The sequence below is a fragment of the Nicotiana tabacum genome, chromosome 3 (genome assembly GCF_000715075.1).
Source record: "Nicotiana tabacum cultivar K326 chromosome 3, ASM71507v2, whole genome shotgun sequence".
Taxonomy (NCBI): Eukaryota; Viridiplantae; Streptophyta; class Magnoliopsida; order Solanales; family Solanaceae; genus Nicotiana; species Nicotiana tabacum.
The window spans coordinates 160,000,054-160,024,645 of NC_134082.1; the positions used below are offsets into that span (position 1 = coordinate 160,000,054).

Here is a 24,592-nt window from a genome sequence, read left to right on the forward strand (position 1 = left end):
GCAGAAATTTTCCGTGTTTCAGCAAAAATAATGACTATTTTTCAATAATTTTGTAATTACTAGCTATGTTTTGATTACCATTTCAAAAAACTGGCTAGCTCATGTTATTTTCACGTTAATAAGTGATGAGGCGTAACAAAATCAAGTAGCCAAAATATGTATAAAAAGCGAACACATGTACTGATAAGAAAAATAAGTATGTCAAATGATATTATTTATTTAAACCAAAAAAGAAAAAGGAAATTAACCAACAAAAAAAAGAAAAAGAAAAAGGAAATACGACTTTACTAGGACCCATTACCATTATTACCTTCCAAAGGGAACATTGAAGGATTGTGAAGGGAATCCATTGCAGGAAGCTTCTCCGAAAGGAGCAAAGACAATTCATCACAATCAATCTCCATTAGACCTTAACTCCTTAAACCTCAACTTCCTTCATTTACCCCTCAAAGCTCGCTTTGAATTTCAAACCCTCGTTTTTTCCCCAAGAACCCTATCAATCTGGTAAGTACCCTTTTCTGCTTTTGAGCTATTTTTTTGGTCTTACACGAAATTCAAGGCCAATTCGAAGACTTTTCGTTGCTTTACCCGAGTTACAGTAGGTTTTTAATTGAAAAACCGAGGATCATGGTTCTTGGGTAATTTGAAATATTTGTTGACAAATGGAGAAATCTAATGGTTTTTTCATTAGAAAAAGTCCATGGCTTCGTGGGTTGTTCAATATTGTATGTGCCCTAGTTCTACTGTTTATGTTCTATAACAGTGAAGATATTGTGACCAATCCAATTTTAAAAGAGTCATCTTTAGTTCCTAGTCAGTGGCACACAAGGAGTAGTTTTGGTGGTTATTCTTTCTATACACGTGTGATTCGTCGAGGGGTATTAGAAGTAAACGGGTCTGCAGATGCTAATGATTTTGCTGTAAAAAAGCCTCAGTTATGTGCAGGATTGTTTGATCACACGGGGTATAAGAGTAGTTGTGATTTCTTGAAAGCTCATCCGGATTGCTCCTCCGGGGGGTTCTTTGATTACTTAAAGTTCTATTACTGTAATTGTAATGGAAGTGCGTGGGCTTATGTAGTGTTTGGTGTTTGGCTTGCTGCATTGTTCTATCTTTTGGGTAACACTGCAGCTGATTACTTTTGTGGTTCCTTGGAGAAACTGGCTAGCTTGTTGAAGCTATCGCCTACGGTTGCTGGAGTTGTTTTACTCCCGCTTGGTAATGGCGCTCCGGATGTATTTGCGAGTATTGCTGCTTTTGTAGGAAGTGGTGCTGGTGATGTTGGGCTTAACAGTGTTTTAGGTGGGGCTGTGTTTGTTACTTGTATTGTTGTGGGTGTTGTTTCTCTTTGTGTAGCTGATCAGGATGTTCAGGTTGACCGGAAATGCTTTATTAGGGATATTGTCTTCTTCATTGTGACTCTGATGTCACTATTGTTAATCTTGATTGTTGGTGAGGTTAGTGTCGGAGCAACCATTGCATTTATATTGATATATGTTGTTTATGCCTTTGTTGTTGCTGCCAATGAGATGTTGAGGAAGCATGCGCGACAATTGAGATTGGATGTTGTTACCCCTTTGCTTCCTGTTAGAGGAAGTATATTTTCTGAAGGGACTCAGGAGGATGACTCCATTTATAGCTCTTTGCTTGATGTTGAGACAGAAGAGAGGAGCGTACAGTCACATAGTTCCTTGCCGCAGTGGATGTGGGCATCAAATGTGGCAATATATTCTAATCAGTCATTGAAGGTGCATGATGGGGAAAGACCTTTGTGGGGATGGATTGAGGAGGATGGAGAAGTCAAAAGCCCGTCATTTTCCTGCTCTCAGCTCTGTTCACTTCTGGAGCTGCCATTGACTGTGCCAAGACGGTTGACAATTCCCCTAGTCGAGGAGGAAACTTGGTCAAAGCCATATGCTGTAGGCAGTGCTGCTTTAGCTCCTGTTCTTCTTGCAGCTTTATGGAATACTCAAGACAATGCCGGTACCCTAGGTAGAAATGTTGCAATATTTTTTGGTTTTTCTACTGGTTGCACGTTGGGTATTCTTGCATACAAGTATACAAGAGCTGACCGTCCACCTCAGAGGTTTTTGCTTCCATGGGTTTTAGGGGGTTTTATTATGAGTATCGTTTGGTTTTATATGATTGCGAATGAACTGGTGGCACTGCTGGTTGGATTAGGTGTGGTACTGGGGGTTAATCCTTCAATTCTTGGTCTAACTGTTTTGGCTTGGGGCAATTCAATGGGTGATCTGGTCTCAAATGTTGCTTTGGCGATGAATGGTGGAGATGGTGTGCAGATTGCTTTATCTGGATGCTATGCAGGTCCCATGTTCAATACACTTATTGGGTTAGGAATCTCATTATTTCTCGGTGCCTGGTCAGAGAAGCCTTCTTCTTTCATACTTCCACGGGACAAAAGCTTGTTCTTCACCATATGTTTCCTCATGTCTGGTTTGCTATGGGCCCTCTTTGTTCTTCCCAGGAATGACATGCGCCCTAACAAGATGCTTGGTGTAGGCCTTATCATCATCTATTCGGTATTTCTGTCTGTTCGGCTGAGCAGTGCAATGGGAATTGTTTCATTCTTTGGGCTTAGTGGTTAGTATGGAAATCATTAATCATCTGGCACTGAGAATTCAGATTGTGTTAATTGATTTGGTTAGTGAGCTTCATTTGTATCTTGTTGGAAGCAAGGGACAAAGTTCCATTGTAAGGAGCTTGTTATGTCCATCAATGATGTATTCTGCTGTACAAATACTCACAATGTAGGTGCTCTGCGACTCCTTTTCTTGAGTCTTCTTCTTTCCGTGTTGCATAATCTTCATACTGTTTATATTTCTGTTATAAAGTTTCTGTTTGATTGAATCAATCATTACTCGTCTCCCGATGCAATGAAATCTGAGAATAATTTGTTGGTTCATGTCTCAGTTGATGAGCAGATACTTGTCTCGATGAAAAAGATTGTAAGACATGTTGTATCAATGAACAAGCTGATCACCATTTTGCGTGGAGACATTATGATGGTGTTGGTTAGAAAATGATTTTGTTTTGGGAGAATTGGTACTGATTTTGTTTTCCGGAAAACAAATGTGAGTTTGACTATTGGTATTTAGTGTTTAACAAACATTGGATTTGTTTTTGGAAGAATTGGTGTTGAATTTCTTTTATTGGAAAATAATATGACGAAAACTCTTAAAGCATTTTAGAGCCTTTATGATTAATCAAATTGACTAAAATATCTTTATTTGAGACTAAACATATTTTCAAAGAAATGGGTTTTGAAAAGAAAAAAAGTTCATTTGAAGAATAGAAAAAAGGAGGCTAAAGTGAAACTCAGTCCAAGCAAATTGTGACCAAATTGTTACATTGTCAGAGTCAAGTGAACCCACTTCTTGATAGCTAAAAAACAACTATGGTTTGGTTTTTAACCAAGCAAACTTATGTGGTCCCATCCTGGTATTTGGTTATTGGTAACCGGGGGTAGGAAATGAAGTTGGTGTCAAGTAGGTGGGTGTCAGTGGCAGTCTATTGCTGTATGAGGCCCCTCTTCTTCTTGTCATATCAGGAGAGCGCGGCTCTGTTTCAAATTCATACTGTAGACGAGGTGTCTCCTGAGGAACTGCAGGACGTATTAACTGAGGGTAGTGAAGAGTTTGGCTCCCACTTCTTTGGTTTTCCCATGAGTGCTATTGTTGCTTGCGAAGTAATATATGCTGTGTCTGGACTCTGGAGTGCTTTCAGAGAAACGTTATTAGCAGTCTCTTGAGGAATTTCATTATTGACTCTGCTCTGCAGTTGTTTCATGCTCCAATGTGTCTGCTGTATGGCAAGGTGAGTTCTTCCTAATTATTCCAAAAATATAACCTAATGTCATAGTAAAGGAGAGATATATCACTTTGAATCATACAGTACGCCTATGTTCTGTGCTTTTAATTGATTATCCTGAGCTGTCCATAAGTGTTACTACAATATACTGCAGTAGATGGCAACTTTCCGCTCGTCTCTCTTTTTCATTTCATTGATAAAGTTGTCTTCTTGATCAGAATTATTCTGCTAACTGCTGTAGCCACGACAATTTGGCAGCATTAAGCTGGTCTTTTTTTTTTGTTGAAAAGTCAAGATCATTTCCTCGATGGCTCGATATCACACAGTTTTTTTTTTTTTGATGAAGTAATTGGTTTCATTGATGGCATCAAGAAGATGCAGAATAGTTACAAAAGTAATGAAAATTGCTAGCTCCAATACAAAAGGGCAAAAAAAAAAAAATCAGCTTAGTACTAGGGAGCTAACAAAGTTCAGATAACTATCAGGAGAATCTACAGGGGCTAAATAAGCCCAACTAAATTAATACACTAGGCAAAAAGCTTTGAGAGATTGAGCAGTTGATATCCCATCAAAACACCTTCTATTCCGTTCATTCCAGATAGTCCAAGAAATGGCTGCAGGTATCATCTTCCATATTTTCCTGATGGAGCTATCAACTTTCCTAAGGCTCCAGCTCTCAAAAGCTTCCCTGAAGTTTTGTGGCTTGACCCATCTGAGTCCAAAAAGAGATAAAAACATATTCCAAAGACCTCCGGCGATTGTGCAATGTAGAAAGAGGTGACTGTGTGACTCTGCTTTCCTCTGGCACATAAAGCATCTATTAGCCATAGAGAAGTTCCTTCTGGCCAAGTTATCCTGTATTAGGCAAGCTCCATGAAGTGCAGTCCAATTGAAGCAGATAACTTTAGGTGGTAGTTAACATGCAAGATTGGGAGATTGCTGAGCTCCAAGATTTGTTGACACTGCTATATGGGCAAGACAGGCCCCAACCATCTTGTGATTCTTGGAGATGGGGTTTGCGTGGCGATGTTTTGCTCATCGTAAAGTCCTTTTACCAGAGTATGTTGGTGAGAGAGGAGGACACTTTTCCATACTCCTCGATCTGAATTCCTTAGGCGCCCACGAAGGGGTGTTTTCCCATGGCTAGCGGCGAGGGGAGTGATTTTGACTGCTGAAAATCTGCGAAAGAGCGGAATTACACTTGTTAGTTGGTGCTACATGTGTAAAAGCTCAGGGGAAGAAGTTGACCATCTTTTGTTGCATTCCCCTATGTCCTTGGCTTTGTGGAGGGCAATCCTGAATCTTTTTGGTGTTCAATAGGTGATGCCAAGCACAGTAAAGGAAATGTTATGTAGCTGGGCCCGTTTCCATAGAAGAAGAAAGCAAAAAGCATGGAAGTTCGCTCCGTTAGCTGTCATGTGGATAGTTTGGGGGGAGCGAAATAGGAGAGTTTTTGAGGGGATTGAGTCTCCTTTTCCACATCTTAAGAATAGTCTTTTATCTTTGATCGCTTTGTGGTACACTCATATAGCCCCTACTTGTATAGAAAATCGGGCGTCTTTTGTAGAGAATCATATTCTGATGTAAATTCTCTACTTTTTGGTATACTTCCTGTATACGGGAGTTCTCTCCCGTTTGATTAATACAACTTACCTTATAAAAAAAAACTTTAGGTGGTAGTTTGACCTTCCAAATTAGCTTCCATGGCCACTGGTCAGTAATTGCATTATGAGTTCCAGTAAATTTGTAGGCTGCTTTCACTGAGTATCTTCCTGCGTGTGTAGTTCCCTATATGAGTTGATTTGGTGCTAATTGGTTGCTCGAGAAGCCATTTAGGGTGGCCAGTAGTCTGAGCAATTCCTCAAATTCCCAATCTTGTAGGTTCCTTCTGTAAATTATGTTCCAAGTGTTGTCTTCCCTGTAATGGCATATTGTTGAGTCAGGCTCTCTGGTACATTGCAGGATAGGCATTCATTAAAGTTGTGCTGCCCAGCCACTTATCCTTCCAGAACTTGATATGATGTCCATTCCCAACTACAAAGTGCATATTCTGTGAGAACTCCTCCCAAAGTTTACAGATATGCTTCCAAACTCCAACTCCATGTGGTGCTCTTAGATTGTTTAGTGCATCAGTGGTTCTGTACACCATGTTTGGCATTGACAACTTCCTTCCACAGACAGTTATTCTCCTGAATGTACCTCCATAGCCGCTTCATTAATAAGCATTTATTCCGTAAAGCTAAATCCTTGACACCAAGTTAATGTCAAAAAATACGTACAACTATATGGGAGGCTCAAACACTGTGACTATAAATTGTCCCACTCGGCTATACACACTCGAATGCTTCTTTACATAAAAAAGATACATGAAATAACTATGTTTTGATACATTCAAATTCAATATCATTCTAACTGCTATGAAATGATCTCCTATTCCTTTCAGTCTATGTAGTCTATAAAGGCATAAGGGAGTGTTTTTCCATACCACCCTGTTCAACCACCATTATTCATCAAATTGTCCCAATCGCATATACACCCGAATGCTACCGTTACACCAAAATGATACGTGAAAAAGAGACATTTGGATGCATCCTAAATCCTTCTCGCTTCTTTAAATGATCTCCTATTCCTTATATTCCATGTGTCCAGAGAAGGCATAAGTATGATCTTCCATACTGCCCTAGTTGTCTTGCCTACACTCTATGCGCTTCAACAAGTAGCAGTCTGTTCCACTGTCCTCGGCATCACCCAAGCTGTCGAACAAGGAAAATCTGAGGAGCAATAACTTGTAGCTGAAGTAAGTTATGATCAGTGATTTCCCACTACTCCTCACATAACATAACAGCAGCTCCTCCCCACTCTCCTTTTTTATTTTTCAGATTAATTTCACCTCAGACTGCAGATCAAGTGGAGAAAGCTGCCATTTGAGGTGCTTTGGTCTCCCATACTGTTCCTATTCCCAGCTACAACGAACTTTGTGTAGAATGACGAGACCGTGAATGACTTTACTCCTCTCCCTTCCTGTAATAATTTATCTTCTCCTTTGTCTTCCTATACTATTTTATCTTTTCCTTTATCTCCTATCAGCCGTTTGTAGAATGTATGGAGGAATACCTCAAGTCCCCCGGATCCATTTTTGGCAACTCACGTTTTTGGTTAAGGAAATACTATGAATGAATATATTAGTAGTGATTAGGAATAGGAAATGCATATATGTTAGCGATAAGGAATTGGAAATGAGTCAGTAAAATTGTCTTAGAAACTTAAAACTGTAAATTTGCATTTGAATCGGAAACTAAAATGGTTCTTGAAATCGACTGATTTGATTTTTAATCCTTACACTATACAAAAGTTTCCGTTCTAGTTAAAACAATTGTTGTATGAGCTTGCATGCCAATCCCCTTTTCCCTTCATTTTCGCAGTTCTTTACCTTGCACTTAAGTTCCAGCAGACCTTGGCTCTTTTTTATGCTTTTCGTTTTTACTAACACCATCACAAGCCTTGGAGTATGCGTTATCTTTGGTTAGCATATTTCTTAACTATTTTCTGTAGCCTGCACATCTTATGTTATATTAGTTTATTCAATAAACTACTAAGGTAGATGAAGAAAAGAGAGTGCTCATTTTAGAGACTTAAATGCGTAATTTAGGATGTGCAAAGACACCTCCATTTAGGGACGGCAGAGGCAATTATAAAAGGAGAAGTTCCTATATTTCTGAGATTTTTAACTTTGTTCAGTGGTATGGTTACTTGGATAACAATTGATCCGGGAAAAAAAAGAAAAACTTGGTTCATGTCTAAAACTAGGACCAAAACTTATGCATCCAAGTAAATCATAGTACATCTGGATTTATGGTGTTTCCTTCAGACTACAAATGCTTGTCTTTTGATAAAGGAAACAGCTATCCCTCTCTCTATTGGAGAATTGGGATAATGGGATCTACATCTTTCATTTTGATTCCAGCAGGAAATCTTCTGCACTCTCCCAATAGACATCTGAGCTATTGGTTATATGTTTAGTTCTTACACTCTTCAATTCTTGTTGATCGTTATGCTTGGTGGCTTTAGTTTCTTTGCAGATGCTGTTGGAGCAATATATGCCAATGATTTGGACTAGCCTTGTATCTACATAGGTATGGCGAAGTTGTTCACAAGCATGAGTTTTTGTCATTTTTTCTTTTTGATAACCAATAACTATGTTGTTCCCTCTTCAAATCCTGTGAATAATGGTCTTCCCTTCTACCCTTCTCTACTTAAATGCCAGACTTGGTTCCCCAGTACTACCTATGCCGATGAATCAAAGCCATGAGGCAGAGTTTATGCTATATTTACCATCCTGTTTTTGCTTGTATTTGCTTACTGCCCTTGGTTAAATTCATTCTTTTGTTTTCGCGGGGCTGAGCCTCTGGACATTTGACAATCTGCATGTTAGCCTTTTCTTGATTTGTTTCAATTGATATGAACAGAATACAACATTGATTACTTTGGATCTTGTGTGTAGTGTGGACCTAGTATATGGAAGTGTGAAATTGTTCATTTTAGTCGCCCTTTTGCTTGTCTAAGAACGTCATTTATAGTTCCCATTGATCTTTGATTCAGATTCAAAATTTTAAGAGGACCTTAACAACAAATTAGAATCTGAGCATTAGGATTATTAGTATGAACTATGGCAACCAAAACTTCATGTAAAATAATAAGTTTGATAGGGTCAAGTATTCTGGAAAGTTGTTGGTTTGTGTTGACCATAAAGTTTTCTAAGTTAAAAGGAAAGTCTCTATACTGCAAACTGTTGTTATTTAATTATTTATTTTTTTAAAAAAAGAGCTATACATTATGCATTGTTTTAGCACGATTAGCGTCAGCTATTTGACTTTCATTAAATCCCTTCCTTAGCCATTACCTCCTTCCCCTCTTCACCAATTCCTTCACCCTCACCCCCCCCACCCCCAACCCCCCCCCCCCCCAAAAAAAAATGAAAAAAGAAAAAGAACACAAAAGAAGTCATTTTTAGGAAAATTGTTATAAATCGAATAATAAAAAGAAGAATTAACCTAAGAAGCCGCTCATTCAAATACCTAAATTAAAAATAGCAAAATTATTTATCACGCTCTACTTTTGGATTTAGAATTTCATTTTAACTTTGATTACTCCTCGACGTGATTCAATGACTCCCTTTCCCTCCAAATCCTTTGCTTCCCCTTATATAAAATAGGCATTATTTAATACTTAAACAGCTGATGTGATAGTCTGACAATTAAAAAAAAAAAAAGATTTGGTAGCCTCATGGTGATTCTGACATGCTAACGATTCTTAAAAATTTCACCTTTTTTATTTTTATTAAAGCTATTTTCTATTTTTTAGAAGGAATAATAAAACAACTGGAACATGTTATTTGAAGGAATTAATAAATACTATATTCTTATTTTTTGAATATAAAAGGAGGAAAGCTATTTTGTAGGGTCAATAATTGTTATTTAGCACGTCGATGGGAACATGTTAATCTATATCTATATATTATATTAAAAGCACGAAGACCCTTAGCGAAATGTCGTTCGCCTTTTACACCCTTAAAAAATAAAGTTCATACTAGACAAAATTGTCATTTGATAATTTTTCCTAAAATTTAGGATTTTAAATCAACTAAAATTATTGTTATTATATATTTCCTTATATAATTAATGTAAAAGCTCCTAATATCTAGGTTTTAAAAAAAATAAAATTTGCAAGCGTACTACATATTTAAGGAAGATTACTAACTATATTGAAATATCTAAAAAACATTTGGGAACTTTTATAAGTGTGACATGCAAAAACATACACGTTTTATAAATTTAGTTTATATAACCGAAACAAAGTGTATATGCATATTTTTTATATTGGTTAAAATCTCAAATTATAATTTTCTGTTTAATAGTTGTTTACTAATGTTTGATTATGAGTTTGTACTCAACACTATATCCTACATTGGAATTCTGCAGCTAAATAATACGTAAAAATTGCACGGGGTGTCCTATTTGGTCGCCCCCATTTAACCAATACCCATTTTTTAAAAACTTTTAATTTGTAATCACTTTTTAAACAACTTCATCCCCTTTTTCCTCCTCCTCAAAGTTATATCCGCCTCTTCTTTCTCAAACTTCTCCTTCTCCCTTTTCTGCAAGAAATCTGTTACGGCTATGTATATAACTTGTATTCACACAACGTTTTTATCTAGGATTTCGTTTTCAAGAAATTATTAATTATTTTTAGAAAGAGCCTCTAGTACTTGGGATTTTTCCAACATAATTTGTGGAGAAACTTATTGCTATAGCCAGAAGCATAATTGAAGCAAGTAGAAAGCTAACCTTGTATATGTGAATTATATGTGTTCTGTGTTCATGTGTTCAGAAAAAGAAAAATTTGTGTTGTCTGAATGTATAATAGAACTGTATAATGTATTTTCGAATATCAGTTGCTTAACAATAAAAATGGCTGAGCAAAGCTGAGTGTGAGTTAGACGAAATGAGGTTGCTGCATTTAAAGCGGACGATAACATAAAAAGCTGATTTTTCCAGAAAACACTTCAGCTCTAGAGCTGAAGTTCGCCAGTTACAAAACAAAAACTTCAGCTCTAGAGCTGAAATTCGACAATTACAAAACAAAAACTTCAGCTCTAGAGTTGAAGCTTACAAACAAAAACTTCAGCTCTAGAGCTGAACTTCAGGCCCGGCTACTAGAATGCTGAAGTTTTGCGAAAAAGCGGGTACGCTTGCAATTTTTTTTGCAAAGCGGGCACAAGTTAAAATGTGACACAAAAAGCGGATATAGATGCAAATGCCCCAAATAATACTCTAACAACGTAGATAATTTAATTTATTTTGAGTACATTAACAATATAAATAATGTTTAAGCAAATTTAACTTAATTATATCATAATGATATAATGATTAAATTTATATCATTTATTTCTTTCTAGAAATAAATTTTGTTGGATTTTAGTATTACTAATCTAATAAAATTCTTTATATATTAATTATATCTAACAATATATGGAGTATCTTATTATTTTTCGCATTTTTCAATTTGAATTCAATAAGATTAATATGAAATTTATATTAGGTACTTTGAGCAAATAGAATTTATTTCTTTAAGGCTATGAGAACATAGTATATTTTACATGATACTTGAATACAAGTCAACATATTATTCTCTATTTGAGCTATTAAAGCAAATGCACAACTCATATATCGAAGTTATGTAAAGGTATTAGAATACTTTTGCGTGATATAATTTTTTTCTTTATTAAGTTGGCTAAAAAGGATCAACAGTCTTTATTAAGCTTGTACGTTTTATTTTTTTTATTTATTTTATAACTCATCACATAGTTTGATAATCTTTGTATAATTTTCAAATTTTATATTCATTGATATGAATAACAACATCACATAATGTTAGTAGTTCATTAAACAGAAAACAACTTGTAGAGGCTTAAAAAGAAAAGAAAAAAGTCGACCAACTCCCTTTTCAGAAAAGAAAAAAAAAAGGAAAAGAACGAGCCTTAGAAACTTCACTCTTGATATTTTTTCTCCATGCCTAAGAAGTAAGAACAATGAACCTTCAATGATTTAAACAAATAATTCTGACAAATCAAAACTTTCTTTTTTGTTAGCTGAAATAAAAATTGTTTGTGCCTGCAGACTATTTCTTGTTTTTGAATTTGAGTGAAAAAAAGAAAGAAAAAAAAGGGAACATCAGAAATTAAACAACAAGAAGATCACACAACAAAAAGAGTGGTGGGACATGACAAATTATTAACTAAAGATCTCAAATTCTAATCTTCGTTATTAAAAACCTTTCGGAAGCAAATGCTTTGCTACATTTTTAGTGGTCCTTTCATACCCAAATCTAATTAATCAGACCAATAAATTTTGGATACAAATACTTAAAGCAAAGCGAAGAAAAAAAAGAAGGGCAAAAAAATGTATGATAGAAGATATTTTTCATAATTATATGATCCCATAATAAATACAAGAGTTATGAGTTAAAATACCGCCAGAAAACAATGAGGAAAAAAATGAGCTTATATCATTTTAGTTATGGTTGTTAGACCTACCATTGACTTATTTCATCAATGACTTGGCTTTTCAACTTTCTTTTTATTTTGGAGATTTCTCAAGTGTATTTTTTTAAGTACAAATAATTCTATTTCACAAAAAACGAAAGAATTCCATGTGAAACAGAAATAAACAGATATGAAAAAACAAACTGGAGATCTCAACTAAACCACTTACCTTAATTAGTAGTAATTCATTACATTTTGTTGTTATTTCTACTTAATGAGGTTCAATGTTTTGTTATTTTCTTTTGCTACGGTTATATATCTTTGGATAGTTCCTCTGTACAACATATATATATAATTTATTATTATTTTTAAATTTTTAAATTTTTTATGTCAAATGGATCCTCGACGAAGGAAACATAAATTTACATTTGAAACATTTTTCAATGTATTGTCATGTATATATGAGCTTCTATCAAAGTCACTTCTTAATCTATATGTCAATTGGATATTAGTACTATAAGAGTTTTTTTCCTCAACAAATGATTAATGAAAAGCTTAATATTTCGTGATTGAAATTATAATTTTGCGTATGTATTTGTCCTCGGGTTTAAGAGAGGAAATGATCCTGTGACCACTTACAATTTGAATAGAAGAAAATAATCTTTTCAGGTCTCTTGCGTGTTATTTTCAGGTCTCTTATATATAAAAATGAAGATCTCTTATAAAAAAGACATAAAACAAAAATAAAATAAAATTGTAAAGGACTACAAAATCAATTCTCTCGTTTTAAGAAACTACAATGTATTCTTGGCACACGAAATGCATGGACAAATAAATATATGATATGATGTTACTCTTTAACTCCTTATAGTGATAGCTAGTAGTTAGAATAAATAACTTATAACTATTTAACTTTAAAGGAAATAAGTAAGACTATGCTTATCCCAAAATTATAATAACAGAAAGAGCTTTTGAGAGTATAGTAAACCAGAAAACTGAAAGGTTATTGTCTCTAGGAATGGACTCAGACCACAAAATATGGAAGGTAAAACTTACTATTTTTAGCCAAATAAATAGAAATAGATAATCACAATTGGCTTACCGTTGGAATTGCGAGGACAATTTAAGAATATTTTCACATTTTAAGAATCCAAGTTGCCATTCTTTGAGTGTGGTTAGGGATTTCTTTTATACTTAGAAGATAATTTACGATATCACTTTGCCTAAAAAGAAAAACAAAGAGATTCTTTTTACATTATGTGTCATTATGGTATAAATTATTTTTACACATCAAAAATCGGTGAAAATCATTTTTACCCCTTAACTTTGCTTTAAAAATTAAATTTCCCCCCTCAACATTGAATAACAGTCATCCCCCCCCCCCATGTCCATTGACTTTTTAATACCTATTTTACCCTTACATATCAACCTTTGTCTCTTCTTCTTCTTTTTTTTTCTTTACTTTTTTAGAATCATGATATTTTTCTTTCATTTTTTAAAATTTATATAACAAAAGAAAAATTGTTCTTGAGACGGAAAAAGAAGTGAGAAATAGTAATTAAGTAATATGTTCTATAGTGAAATAAATGGGCAGAATAAAAATAATTTAATTTTATTTATAGCAATCAAAGCTCTAATATATATTTATAAAGTGACAATAAAAAGGAGTAAATTTTTTATAAATATTTGAATGCAAGTAATACAAAGATAATGAATAAAATTAGAGATTAATTTATAATAGAATTCTATATAGATAAATGAGTTTTAGTCACCACTAATGATATAAAAATAGAAATAAATTTTATAACAAAATTCTAAAAGATTATCTATTTATATTATAAATTCATTCTAAATTATAATTTAAATATTATTTTATTAATGACGATCAAAACTCATTTATCTATATAGATGATAGAGAATAAGAGAGAGTGAAACTTAAATATATATGTATGCACACACTCAGATATACATACTTAATGTACGTAATATTTTGATAACAATCATAAAAAAATAACATTAGATTTTGTAATAATTATTAAAAGAATATTTTACTTATAATGTTTATAAACTTAAGTAAAGATCTATAGTAAGATAGAAAATTATTTAAACTATAGGTAAAATGTCTAGGTTAAAAAATAAAATATTATTCTATATAATATTAAAAGGTATTATATAGATGGAAAATTAAAAATGTCAAGGGCAAAGTTGATATTGCATAGGATAAGAGGGGGAAAATGACTATTGTTCAAAGGTAAGGGGGAGTTTGATTTTTAGAGCAAAGTTGGAGGGTGTAAATGATTTTCTCCCCTGCAAAAGATAGATTCTTGAAACTAAGCCAACCATTTTAGATTTATTTTTAGTTTCAGTTCTACAAACAAAATACGTAAGTCATACAAAACCTAGGAACGAAGAAACGCAAGATTTTGCAATTCTTTAAGGCAAGAAATTTGACAAGTGTCTTTCAACCCAATTGGAAGGCAAACTCATTTTGAGTTTTTTTCACTTTTAGTTCACGCCAGAAATTATTTATATTTGGTAGTCGAAAAAGTATATAAAATTTGTATATAACATACAAAATGTATATATATATATACAAAAAAAATATATTTTTTCGATTATTATTTTAAGAGCGACTATACAATGTCGTTTTCCAAACCATTTTCTCCAAGTCCCTTATAGTGTAAGTTCCAACATGTAACCTATAATTTGGGCAAAATTAAAGGCATTATTTGATGTTGACTCTGCTTTGCAATCTTTAAGCTTTAGACTCCCATGACCCCACCTAGCTATTTTCCACATATTCTCCACTTTTACTTTCTTAAAAAGAGATTGACCATTAAGTTACCTACCCAAAACTTGCTTAGTTTGGCAAGGAGATAAAGGAAGATAAGGGAAACCAAAATATTTTGAATTTTTCCCTTCTTCTGTTTGAAATACTCCGTCCCTTTCTATTTTTGTGAGCCTATTTTCTTTTTAGTTTATGTTAAAAGGAATGACCCCATTTTCATATTTGAAAAATAATTTATCTTTATAAAATGATTTATAACCACATAAAATATATGTGTATTATTTTATACCACAAGTTTAAAAGTCTTATAATTTTTCTTAAAAATTCATGCCCAATCAAATAGATTCGCATAAATTGAAACGGAGAAAGTATGTAAAATGGAAAAAAGAATGTAAGCAAAAAAGAAAAGAGTGAAATTGTTTCTCTTTTGACAACAAAGTCTTTCTTAAAATAAATAATACCTTATTTTACTCCTTAAATTCTCTTCCAACCCAAACAAGAGGCATTTATTTCCTTTTTTCCTCTCCCCCACTTTCTCCACAATTTCCCCTCTCCCCATTTTCTATTCTTTTCTTTTCTCTTTCCTACCGTCCAAATATGAGATTAATGACTGGTTTGGTAGGACGGACCAGAGATAATTAATTCTGAGATTAAATTTGAGATGAGTACCCCATGTTTGGTAGGGATAAAATCGTGGCATAACTAATCTTAGGATTCGTTATTTGGGATTGTAGCGTTTTTTATTTCCCAACCAAACGAACCCAGAGGCATTGAAAGTTGAAATATAAGTCTTCTCTCCTTCAATCTTTCTAAGAACAGAACAAGCAAGAAAACAAGAGGGGCTCATGGCTTCATCAATCTTTATCATTCTTTCTTCATTCATAGTCCTATTTTCAGCTTCATGTGCTGTTTCTTATACAATTCAAGATCAATTCTATCGATGCATTACTCTTCATTCGGACCGTTCAATACCTTTCTCCACAGCTTTCTTCACCCCTACTTCCAATGCTACTTCATTCAACTCTGTCCTTAAATCCACTGCCCAAAATCTAAGGTGTTTGGCACCTTCTCAACCAAAACCACTGCTTATTTTCACTGCTTTGAGTGAATCCAATGTACAAGCAGCAGTCATTTGCGCGAAAGAGCTAAAGCTTCAGCTCAGAGTTAGGAGTGGAGGCCATGATTATGAGGGCATCTCTTATACATCAGAAATGAAAAGATCAATGCCCTTCATCTTGCTTGACTTAGCTAAACTTCGCGCGATCAAAGTAGACATTGAGGATAACAGTGCTTGGGTTCAAGCTGGCGCGACGATTGGTGAAGTGTACTATAGGATTGCTGAAAAAAGCAAGACACATGGTTATCCTGCTGGCCTATGCACCAGCTTAGGAATAGGTGGTCATATCACTGGGGGAGCTTATGGTCCTATGATGAGAAAATATGGACTTGGAGCTGACAATGTTGTTGATGCTCGGATAGTTGATGCTAGTGGCAGAGTTCTTGATAGGGAATTAATGGGAGAAGACTTGTTTTGGGCAATCAGAGGAGGTGGAGGAGGTAGTTTTGGTATACTTTTGGCTTGGAAAATTAGACTTGTTCCTGTTCCATCAACTGTCACAGTTTTCACTGTTCCAAAGACACTGGAAACTGGTGCAACAAAAGTCCTGAATAAATGGCAACATGTTGCAAATAAGATTGATGAAGATCTCTTCATAAGGGTACTGATAACTACAGCCAATTCAACTAAAAATGGGAAGAAAACAGTGCAAACAGCTTACCAAGCATTGTTTCTTGGCAAAACTGATAGGCTTCTTCATGTGATGAATCATAGCTTCCCTGAATTGGGATTGACGCGAAAGGATTGTGTCGAAATGAGCTGGATTGAATCAGTCATTTATATTGCAGGATATCCAAGTAGCATTAAGCCTGAGTTTCTACTTCAAGGGAAGTCATTATTCCCTCCAGTAAACTTCAAGGCTAAATCAGACTTTCTCCGCGTACCAGTTCCAGAAACTGGACTTGAAGGTATGTGGAAGAAGTTTTTGGAAGAAGATTCACCTATGATGATATGGAATCCTTATGGAGGAATGATGGGAAAGATATCAGAATCTTCCATTCCTTTCCCACATAGAAAAGGAGTCATATGCAAGATACAGTACTTAACTTCTTGGACAGAAGGAGACAAGAAATCTGCAGATAAACATATCAACTGGATCAGAGGGCTATATGAGTACATGGGCACTTTTGTATCCAAGTTTCCTAGAGAAGCTTATGTGAATTATAGAGATCTTGATTTGGGAATGAATAGAAATGCCAACTCAAATTTCTTGGAAGCTAGTGTTTGGGGTAAAAAGTATTTCAAGAATAATTATGATAGGCTTGTGCTTGTGAAGACTAAGGTTGATCCTGATAACTTTTTTTGGCATGAACAAAGTCTCCCAATCCTTCCTTTTAAAGTTGGAAAAGAAGGGAAAAGTTTGATTCACTGAAGAAGCATTACTTTTGGTTTGATGTTGTATTGTAAAATTTAAGGTAAAAGTAAAAATAAGTTAAGTTTTGGTTTTCATTTGGATTGTAGCAGAAGTTTGTATTAATATAATGAAGATTTAACATATTTTTGTGCAGTTGATTTAACTGAGAAATGAAATTGATGAATGCTGAATTACAAAACTACGTGAAGAAGGATTTATGAAACCAAAAACATATCCATTATCATTCTTACAGCATTTATACCTCTAGATATTAATTCATAAATGTTGATGTTTAGTGCTAGAGAACAATAGTCAGAGAAATACAATTTAGTACATACTATATGTTTATGCTAAAGAGAATTTATACAAGAAGAAAGGGGATCAATGTAAGAAGCTGTCCAATATGCACGTTCTTCCTCAAATTCGTCGAAGAGAGGCCAACCTCTTCTCAAGTTCCTCAATGTCCGCAGAGTCAGAACTGCATTAAAACAGAAGAATTGTTAGGTATTCTAAGTAGCTAGAATTCATCTCGTATTGCCACAAAATCAAACAGCAAGAACATAACAAAGTATTTGAAAAGGAGAAGATAAGAAGCCATCTGTATAAACTTCATGTTCCAAAAGAATATATTATTTTCTGATTGTTCTGACCACCAAAAACATATTATAGAAGGAAGAACTAAAACGAACTTTTAGAAATTCTAGATTGGTACATGCATCAATACAATGTTCATAGTCAGCACTTGGTCAAAGCAGTAAATAATCATCATGATCAGACGCAGCGGGAGTACAATTAGAGAACAGAAGGGAACATATCAAGAAGAATACTATGCCTATATAGTTGAGAATTGGCTCTATCAGTATTGATACGGAAATGCACAACAAATGTAGCTTGACACATGTAGACACACAATCCAACTTAAGTATATCAGATAATACATGTCTGACATGATATAAAAACAGTTTCGACGTACCTAGGGGGAGCAACATTTTCAACTTTCTTCGATGCAATTCGACCTTTTGGAGCTGAAGATAGCTGCCAAAATAGAAAACAATAATGAATAAACCAGCTTGCAAACTAAAGATGAGAAAAACAACTGATGGCTCAACTATCCTTAATCAACAATCTACCTGCGATGCAATGTCAACACCAATCTCGTCCAGCACCTAACAAATGAAAATCCAAATTAGAAAAGTTGACCAGAAAAATACAATTAGGAAACAGATAAACTGCATGATGAAAAATGAGTATTGAACCTGGTTTGTAAGCTCCTCAGTTTCTTCTTCAGCTTCATCTTTATCCAAAGTTTCATCAATGGACTCTGACATCATCTCAATCTGAAAAAATCAGATATTTTTATCAGTATGCATAGGCTGAACTTCACCAAGCTAAAATATTTTGCTTAGTTGCCTTGAAGAAACTGCATTGATGAATGTGCTTACTGTCATGTCCAACTGTGATGACTGCTTCTGGAATTCTCTGATCACTTTAACTTGTTTTGCAGGTGCCATTTGCTGAGAAGTTAACACACAAAGAACAAACCAATTAGATGGAATTACACCTTGATTAGCTTGTGGAGCACAGAACCTAAATGATAGCACAACGGCAAACAAAATGGAGGAGAAAAGATGTAGGTGACAAATCTTTCACTTTCATATGTTTTGTATTTCATTTTAATATGTTCGAATGATTTAAGAAGAAAAGAGGAAAAGAAACTCACTACCAGCAAATAATCAGTACCTTGTTCATGGCAGTCATCGCTTTAGTTGCACCTTTCATTCCAGTAGACATAGAGGTGCTAGCATACAGTGCCTACAGAAGAGAAAGGAAGCCATGTATAAGATCCACCAAAAATTTTCAATTGCTTGGTCATAAACAATAGTTATCTGGAGAAAAGATTTCACCTGTGTATGAGTTGCTACACCCCTAATCTGAGCACGACTACCTTGCAAATTTACAATTTGTTGCCGCAGTCGCACAAGTTGACGAGCTAGAATTTTAGTGGCGGCCTGACAAGTCAAAATGCATGAGCAAGATTTACTTTGAGGAGAAAGAAATGGCTGATGTACAGATTACGTCGGATGAATGAGTTATTTGCTCATCCCTTCTTAAAAAAATGCCATTCATTTGACATCAAAGAGTTTGACAAGATAATTCCACAGCGGTTGAGCATGCTACATAAAAAGAACTACTTGAATCACATAGTATAACATTCATGTTACCACAAAAGCTGCAACTGAATCAACTCCTAAATGAATAACTACACCTCGAATTTAATTAGTCTTGATTCAAACTTAAAATCTTATTGAGCTCGAATAGAAAAAAAAATTAAAAAAAGGGCTCAAATAAATTTTGATCTTGAATATGAAAAGGAGATGCTCGGGTAGAGAAAGCTAGCTAACATGGCTCACACCCTCATACAAGTATTTTTTAAAATTTATATAGGATTCGTACACGTATACAAATTCTGTGGATTATTTGCTGGTGTGAGAATGAACCTTAAGAATTTGAAATTAGTTAAACAATTGTCAGGCTCTAGTCAGTTAAACTTTTGTTGAGCTCGAACTCTAGCTCAAGCTCTAATCAAGTCAATACCTTGGGTATTTGACTCGGTTCAATTCAATTGCAGACATAAACCATATATATGTCTTTCAAATTCTGATACTTTCCTGTCAAATAATATCTTTCTCTAAGGTTGTGACAAGATGTTTATGCATGAGTACTTTAGAAGGATGATTTATGCAAGCTGAGAATGACTCAAGACTATGTACATACAAATTAACTCTAGTCTAATCAGTGTTTTAGTTATCTTAAACTGTTCAAATATAATGTGATAAATAATAGAACTCTTATATCTAACTCTTGTATGCTTGGGATGATTAGGTAAATTCACATTAACTAGCCAGGTAGAATCAGGTTGATGTGCTTTTGATCAGAATAACACCACACATTATACCAAAAGAAATAAGAGGCTGCAAAAAGCATGCAGTTTCTAGTGCAAATAAGCACCCATGGAAACCAGTATCAATATGATCGCGATTCCAAGTGTGGTGTTAGTAACAAAAAATAAGTTTAATGAACAAACACTTGCCTCGTTTCCTGTTTTGGCTGTTTTCTTGATCTCTGCAACTAACTTTTTCTCCTACAAGATGGTAAAATAAGAATTACATAAGTTAATAAATAAGAATATAACTAACACAGAAGAAAAAGATTGGGTACTGTAAGAATACTCAGAACATAATTGACCATAAATTGGCAAGAATACTCTGAACTAACTGAACAAACAACACTTGCATCATGTCTATGAACATTTTTCTAGTAACTTACCTCCATTTGTAAAGATGAAATCTCCCGCTCAATGCCTAAAAGTTAAACATGAACAAAGAAATGAACCGATGAAAGTACAAAAGAACCAAATAAAGAATGAGAAAGACAATACAAAGTGAAAAATGAAGTGAAATATACTAAACTTGCACACCAATTATCATATTCCAGCGCTCTATAACAACACAAAAGATAACATACAAAGTTATCTTCTTGTTTACCAAAATAAGCTGATAACGGCTAAGTAAAAAGTATGAATGACATCCAACTATGACACATCCTCAACAAGGATAATTTTTTCCAAACACTGTTTAAAGCTTTTGGTGTTATCCAACTCCTTGCTTATGCAAATGACAATGACACGCAATTTACTAGAATAGCATAACAATGATCATATCCCAAATCTTTATCAACAGTCCAAAATATAAAACCTCAAATATGCAATTTGTTTACTCATTTAGCAAAATAGCTGACCCTGATGGTTTTAGTCAAAAATAAGAACGACACCCAAACATGAGACAGACATCTTCGACACAGTTTATTTTCAACAGTATTAATGCTTTTGGCTTGTCCACCGCCTTGCTTATTTCTGTTGAAAACCAACTACTGATGGTTTTCAACTGTAATAATGAAAAGAGATCAATAAAACTTATAGGTAGTTGAGTTGAGACGCTTAGTCACTTGCAAAGGAAATAAGTACATCTAGCTTTTAGCCAATATAGCAATTCTTCCAACTCTGCCAATGATTGTCCAAGCAAAGCAGATTAGATTGTTAGAGTAAATTATATTGAGCTTGCCTATCATTTGCAATGCACCTGAACTACGGTTTAGTCCCCAAAACTAATTTGACAATTTTCCTAATATATCATACTATCATATTATGAAGCACCATTGCCGTACAGAATTATAATACCAGATATTACATGATTTTGGTTATCCACTTACTAACGAACCTTCTCAACCAGTATTATATCTCCCTCACCTCTTTTACTATCGTATTCTGAAGGATCACTCATCCTTTTTATTCTTATTGCAAAGGCACAACAATTCTTATTTGATTTTGCTTTTGTTGAATACCTTACATCATTACAATCAAATTGCTTGAGTTTACCCTCAACCCTCAATATGCTTAAGTACTTCTCTTTCCCAATATAAAATACATAAGAATTTCTGCAAGCGTGATCCTTTTGTTCCTTTTTGCTGGAACATTTATTCCTAGTAATCATCTCTTGCTCAACACATTGGAGAATTAGACTGTTCTAATGTAAAGAGCATAGTGTTTGAAGTACATCTAAAATCAAAACAAGAGGAATTTAACCAAATGGCATCCCTATCAAAGTCAGCCAGTGCAATTGGGATCGGGAATCAGGAATCAGCATCCATTATTTCTAAATTTGAAAAAAATGCCTTCAAAATTTCATTAAGTCAAAAGTTGTCTTTAATCAAAACAAAACTCAATGAAAATAGAAGCCCAAGACAGTAATGGTACCTCTGGTAGCAACAGCCATTTCCCTTTTGCTGGTCCTTAGTGCTTCTGTTAATCAATTACAAAACTTTCACCATAGATCATCACTCAAAACAAAGAATAAAACCATAAAAAAATGTGATAAGAAACAAGCTAAAGTCCCTATACTAAGCTGAAGGAAAATTAATAGAGAAAATGGGATTAGAGAAAAAGGGGGGAAAGATCTTACCTTTGGGTGAAGTCTTCTTCTTGAAAATGTTGTTCAACTTCTCCATTTTCTTTGACAAAAATTAATGATTCTGATGGAAAAAAAAAGAGTGGAAGAAGCCCTAAAATTTTCTTGAAATGGGAAAAGAACCCTAATTTTTGTTGAAAAAGACCTGAATCATGAAAATGGCCGATCAAAATGTGTTCTTTCTTCTTTTTCCTTTTTGGATTTTTTTCTGTAAAAGAGGAAAAGAGTGAAGAAGAGCAGAGAGTGGCAAATGGTAGCGGCCGCCTACAGAACTTCTAGTGGAGCGTGCAGTGACTTCTGTTCTTTTCCCACATAATACTATGATTTTATCTAACGGCCAGCAAATAAGTAGCCGTTGTACAGGTTGAAATGACCAAGCTACCATTCTCATATTTGCCCTCACAAAAGGTCAAAAGACAATATTGTCCTTTTGGTTGTTTGACACATTGTTTTGAGCTTGGGTACGAGGAAAATTCGTGTCCGCTCCGGGTGTGTTTGGCTACGAGGAAAAACACTTATTTTCTCTTGTTTGGTTGATGAATAAAATTCTTTTGCCGAAAAATATTTTTTAGTATTTGATTAGATAGTAGAAAATATTTTTTTATACTAATCTCTCACCCTCTTCCCCTAAGTCCCTATGTTAGGGGTGAGCATCGGTCGCATCGATTCGGTTGCGAATATTATAGGTTTAACATATCGGTTATCGGTTTACAAATATGATAAACCGATAACTGAAGCAATAAGATATCGGTTATCGGCTATCGATTAATCAGTTATCGATCATTATCGCTTCGGTTATCGATTTACCCGATAAGATAACTCAATCTAGAGTTATGTAAAAAAGAGAAGACAATTCACTGGAGATAAACAAAAAAGAGAAGAATTCACATATAGTATATGTCACACCTCCTTTTTGCGCGCCCGCCCCGAAAGGTAAATGCGTGAGGGAGTTTTTCCAATTTAAGTGACAATATTCGAAATGAGATTATTTATTTAATTCAGAGTCGCCACTTGGGAAAGGTTTGGCTTTTGGTGTCCCAAGTCACTGGTTTATCTTGAATCCCAAATCGAGGAAAATATTAGACTTTCCAAATGAAGTCTGCGAACCAGAAATTCTAAGTAAGGAATTCTGTTGACCCGAGGGAAGGTGTTAGGCACCCCCGAATTCCGTGGTTCTAGCACGGTCGCTTAAATTGTTACAATGGCCAAATATCTGATTTTTAATACATGTTATAGATTGTGTGCTTTTATTAGGTTAAAACCGCTTTTTTAATACATGTTATAGATTGTGTGCTTTTATTAGGTTTAAATCGCTTTATTATTATTATTATTATTATTATTTATTTTTTATGGAATTGCAACGTCGTGAAAATGCATTTCGAACCACGTCACAATCAATGCGCCCGTGGTTGTTAATACATTCCAACTCCGTTGAGATTTGGATTTGGGTCACATAAATGCGCACCCAAATTTAAGAAGGTAATTTAATTAAATCGCGCCTAAAGAGTCTAACGCGTAATTATCTTTAGGGAAAGCAGTGAAGTTCACTAAACAGTCCATCTCAAGAAATCTAAATATTTATTACGACTAATTATTGAGGGCCCCGCAATTTGCATTTTTTTGTATTTGGCGAGACTCGTCTCATTTTTTTTTGAAAGGATAAACCTACAGTGACTACATTTTCTATTATGTTTGTCTCTAAAAATGAAAGAAAGAAAATATACGCTAATTAAATTACATGCAATTTATCAGATTAATTATTTGTGAGACGGGGAATTATTTCATGCCTTATTCCATGAGCGAACATGCTTTTAATTTAATTAAAAAATTGCATACAAGATTGATAAAATGCTAAACTAACGCTAAACGTTCTCCAAGTTGAATTTAAACTAACTTATTTTTTATGAGATTAATGGAATTAACTACTAGAGGATGTTATTAATGGGATTCGAACATTGTCCTATAAACTGCCTAATGGAATCCGATTTTTTGATAGAGTTAACTCAAATGATTGAAAGCTATATTGCATTTGGCAAGGTTGGAAACATTCTGCCTTATATGCGCAAAATACGACTAAAGGTGAAGCCTAGTTATCGATATACTAACTACTAGTGCATTCCACAGGTTACATAATCATATCATATATATAACTAAATAACTATAGATCACAATATTGAACAAATTAAGTTTCAGTAAGTTCAATCTACCTAATGTATTTTCCTATTGAGTTACAACCTAAAGAATTACACAAATCTACTAACACTTTATAAGACTATAGGTACAACACCAAATGATTGAAAATTCTTCGCGTCTTTCATTTCGTACTCATTGTTACTGTTACATCAGTGTGAGATTCAAATGTGTACCTGGATATTGGACACAAGAAGGAAAAGAGGAGGATCAACAGATGAAGTATGCGACAACAACAGCAACACAAACA

At 34.4% G+C, this 24,592-nt stretch overlaps 3 protein-coding genes across 6 annotated transcripts; 2 read left to right on the plus strand and 1 right to left on the minus strand.

Annotated features, from left to right (window-relative positions):
- The first annotated feature begins 285 nt into the window (after window positions 1–285).
- LOC107797119 (cation/calcium exchanger 4-like) lies at window positions 286–8,317 on the plus strand. Of its 3 annotated transcripts, XM_075250116.1 has the most exons (3): window positions 286–2,768; window positions 3,569–3,834; window positions 7,897–8,317. In XM_075250116.1, the coding sequence occupies exon 1, from the start codon at window positions 663–665 to the stop codon at window positions 2,604–2,606; it is 1,944 nt and encodes a 647-aa protein (XP_075106217.1). In that variant the 5' UTR covers window positions 286–662; the 3' UTR covers window positions 2,607–2,768; window positions 3,569–3,834; window positions 7,897–8,317. The 3 variants fall into 3 exon arrangements, with proteins under 3 accessions (XP_075106217.1, XP_075106216.1, XP_016475466.2); XM_075250115.1 differs by having other exon boundaries at window positions 3,569–8,317; XM_016619980.2 differs by having other exon boundaries at window positions 2,932–8,153.
- Window positions 8,318–15,167: 6,850 nt separating this feature from the next.
- Window positions 15,168–17,269, plus strand: LOC107797120 (monolignol oxidoreductase AtBBE-like 15). The gene has a single exon (XM_016619984.2). It carries the CDS (start codon window positions 15,503–15,505, stop codon window positions 17,144–17,146), a length of 1,644 nt encoding a protein of 547 aa, XP_016475470.1. The 5' UTR covers window positions 15,168–15,502; the 3' UTR covers window positions 17,147–17,269.
- Window positions 17,270–17,342: 73 nt separating this feature from the next.
- LOC107797121 (vacuolar protein sorting-associated protein 2 homolog 2) lies at window positions 17,343–22,452 on the minus strand. 2 transcript variants are annotated; one of them, XM_075250117.1, is made up of 11 exons: window positions 22,147–22,452; window positions 21,942–21,986; window positions 20,456–20,490; window positions 20,220–20,270; window positions 19,033–19,137; window positions 18,869–18,940; window positions 18,571–18,642; window positions 18,385–18,465; window positions 18,259–18,294; window positions 18,102–18,163; window positions 17,343–17,606 (listed from the first exon to the last, which is right to left on the minus strand). In XM_075250117.1, the coding sequence occupies exons 1-11, from the start codon at window positions 22,190–22,192 to the stop codon at window positions 17,546–17,548; spliced, it is 666 nt and encodes a 221-aa protein (XP_075106218.1). In that variant the 5' UTR covers window positions 22,193–22,452; the 3' UTR covers window positions 17,343–17,545. The 2 variants fall into 2 exon arrangements, with proteins under 2 accessions (XP_075106218.1, XP_075106219.1); XM_075250118.1 differs by having other exon boundaries at window positions 21,942–22,005; window positions 22,147–22,286.
- Between the last annotated feature and the right edge of the window lie 2,140 nt (window positions 22,453–24,592).

Bases quoted from the DNA above. Each gene is read 5' to 3' on its own strand.
- LOC107797119 (XM_075250115.1), top strand. From the start codon at position 663: ATGGAGAAATCTAATGGTTTTTTCATTAGAAAAAGTCCATGGCTTCGT.
- LOC107797120 (XM_016619984.2), top strand. From the start codon at position 15,503: ATGGCTTCATCAATCTTTATCATTCTTTCTTCATTCATAGTCCTATTT.
- LOC107797121 (XM_075250117.1), bottom strand. From the start codon at position 22,192: ATGGAGAAGTTGAACAACATTTTCAAGAAGAAGACTTCACCCAAAG. The intron at 18,295-18,384 runs GTTCAATACTCA...TTCATTTGTTAG, and splicing joins CTGAGGAGCTTACAAACCAG to GTGCTGGACGAGATTGGTGT. The intron at 18,164-18,258 runs GTAGATTGTTGA...CTATTTTGGCAG, and splicing joins GTGTTGACATTGCATCGCAG to CTATCTTCAGCTCCAAAAGG.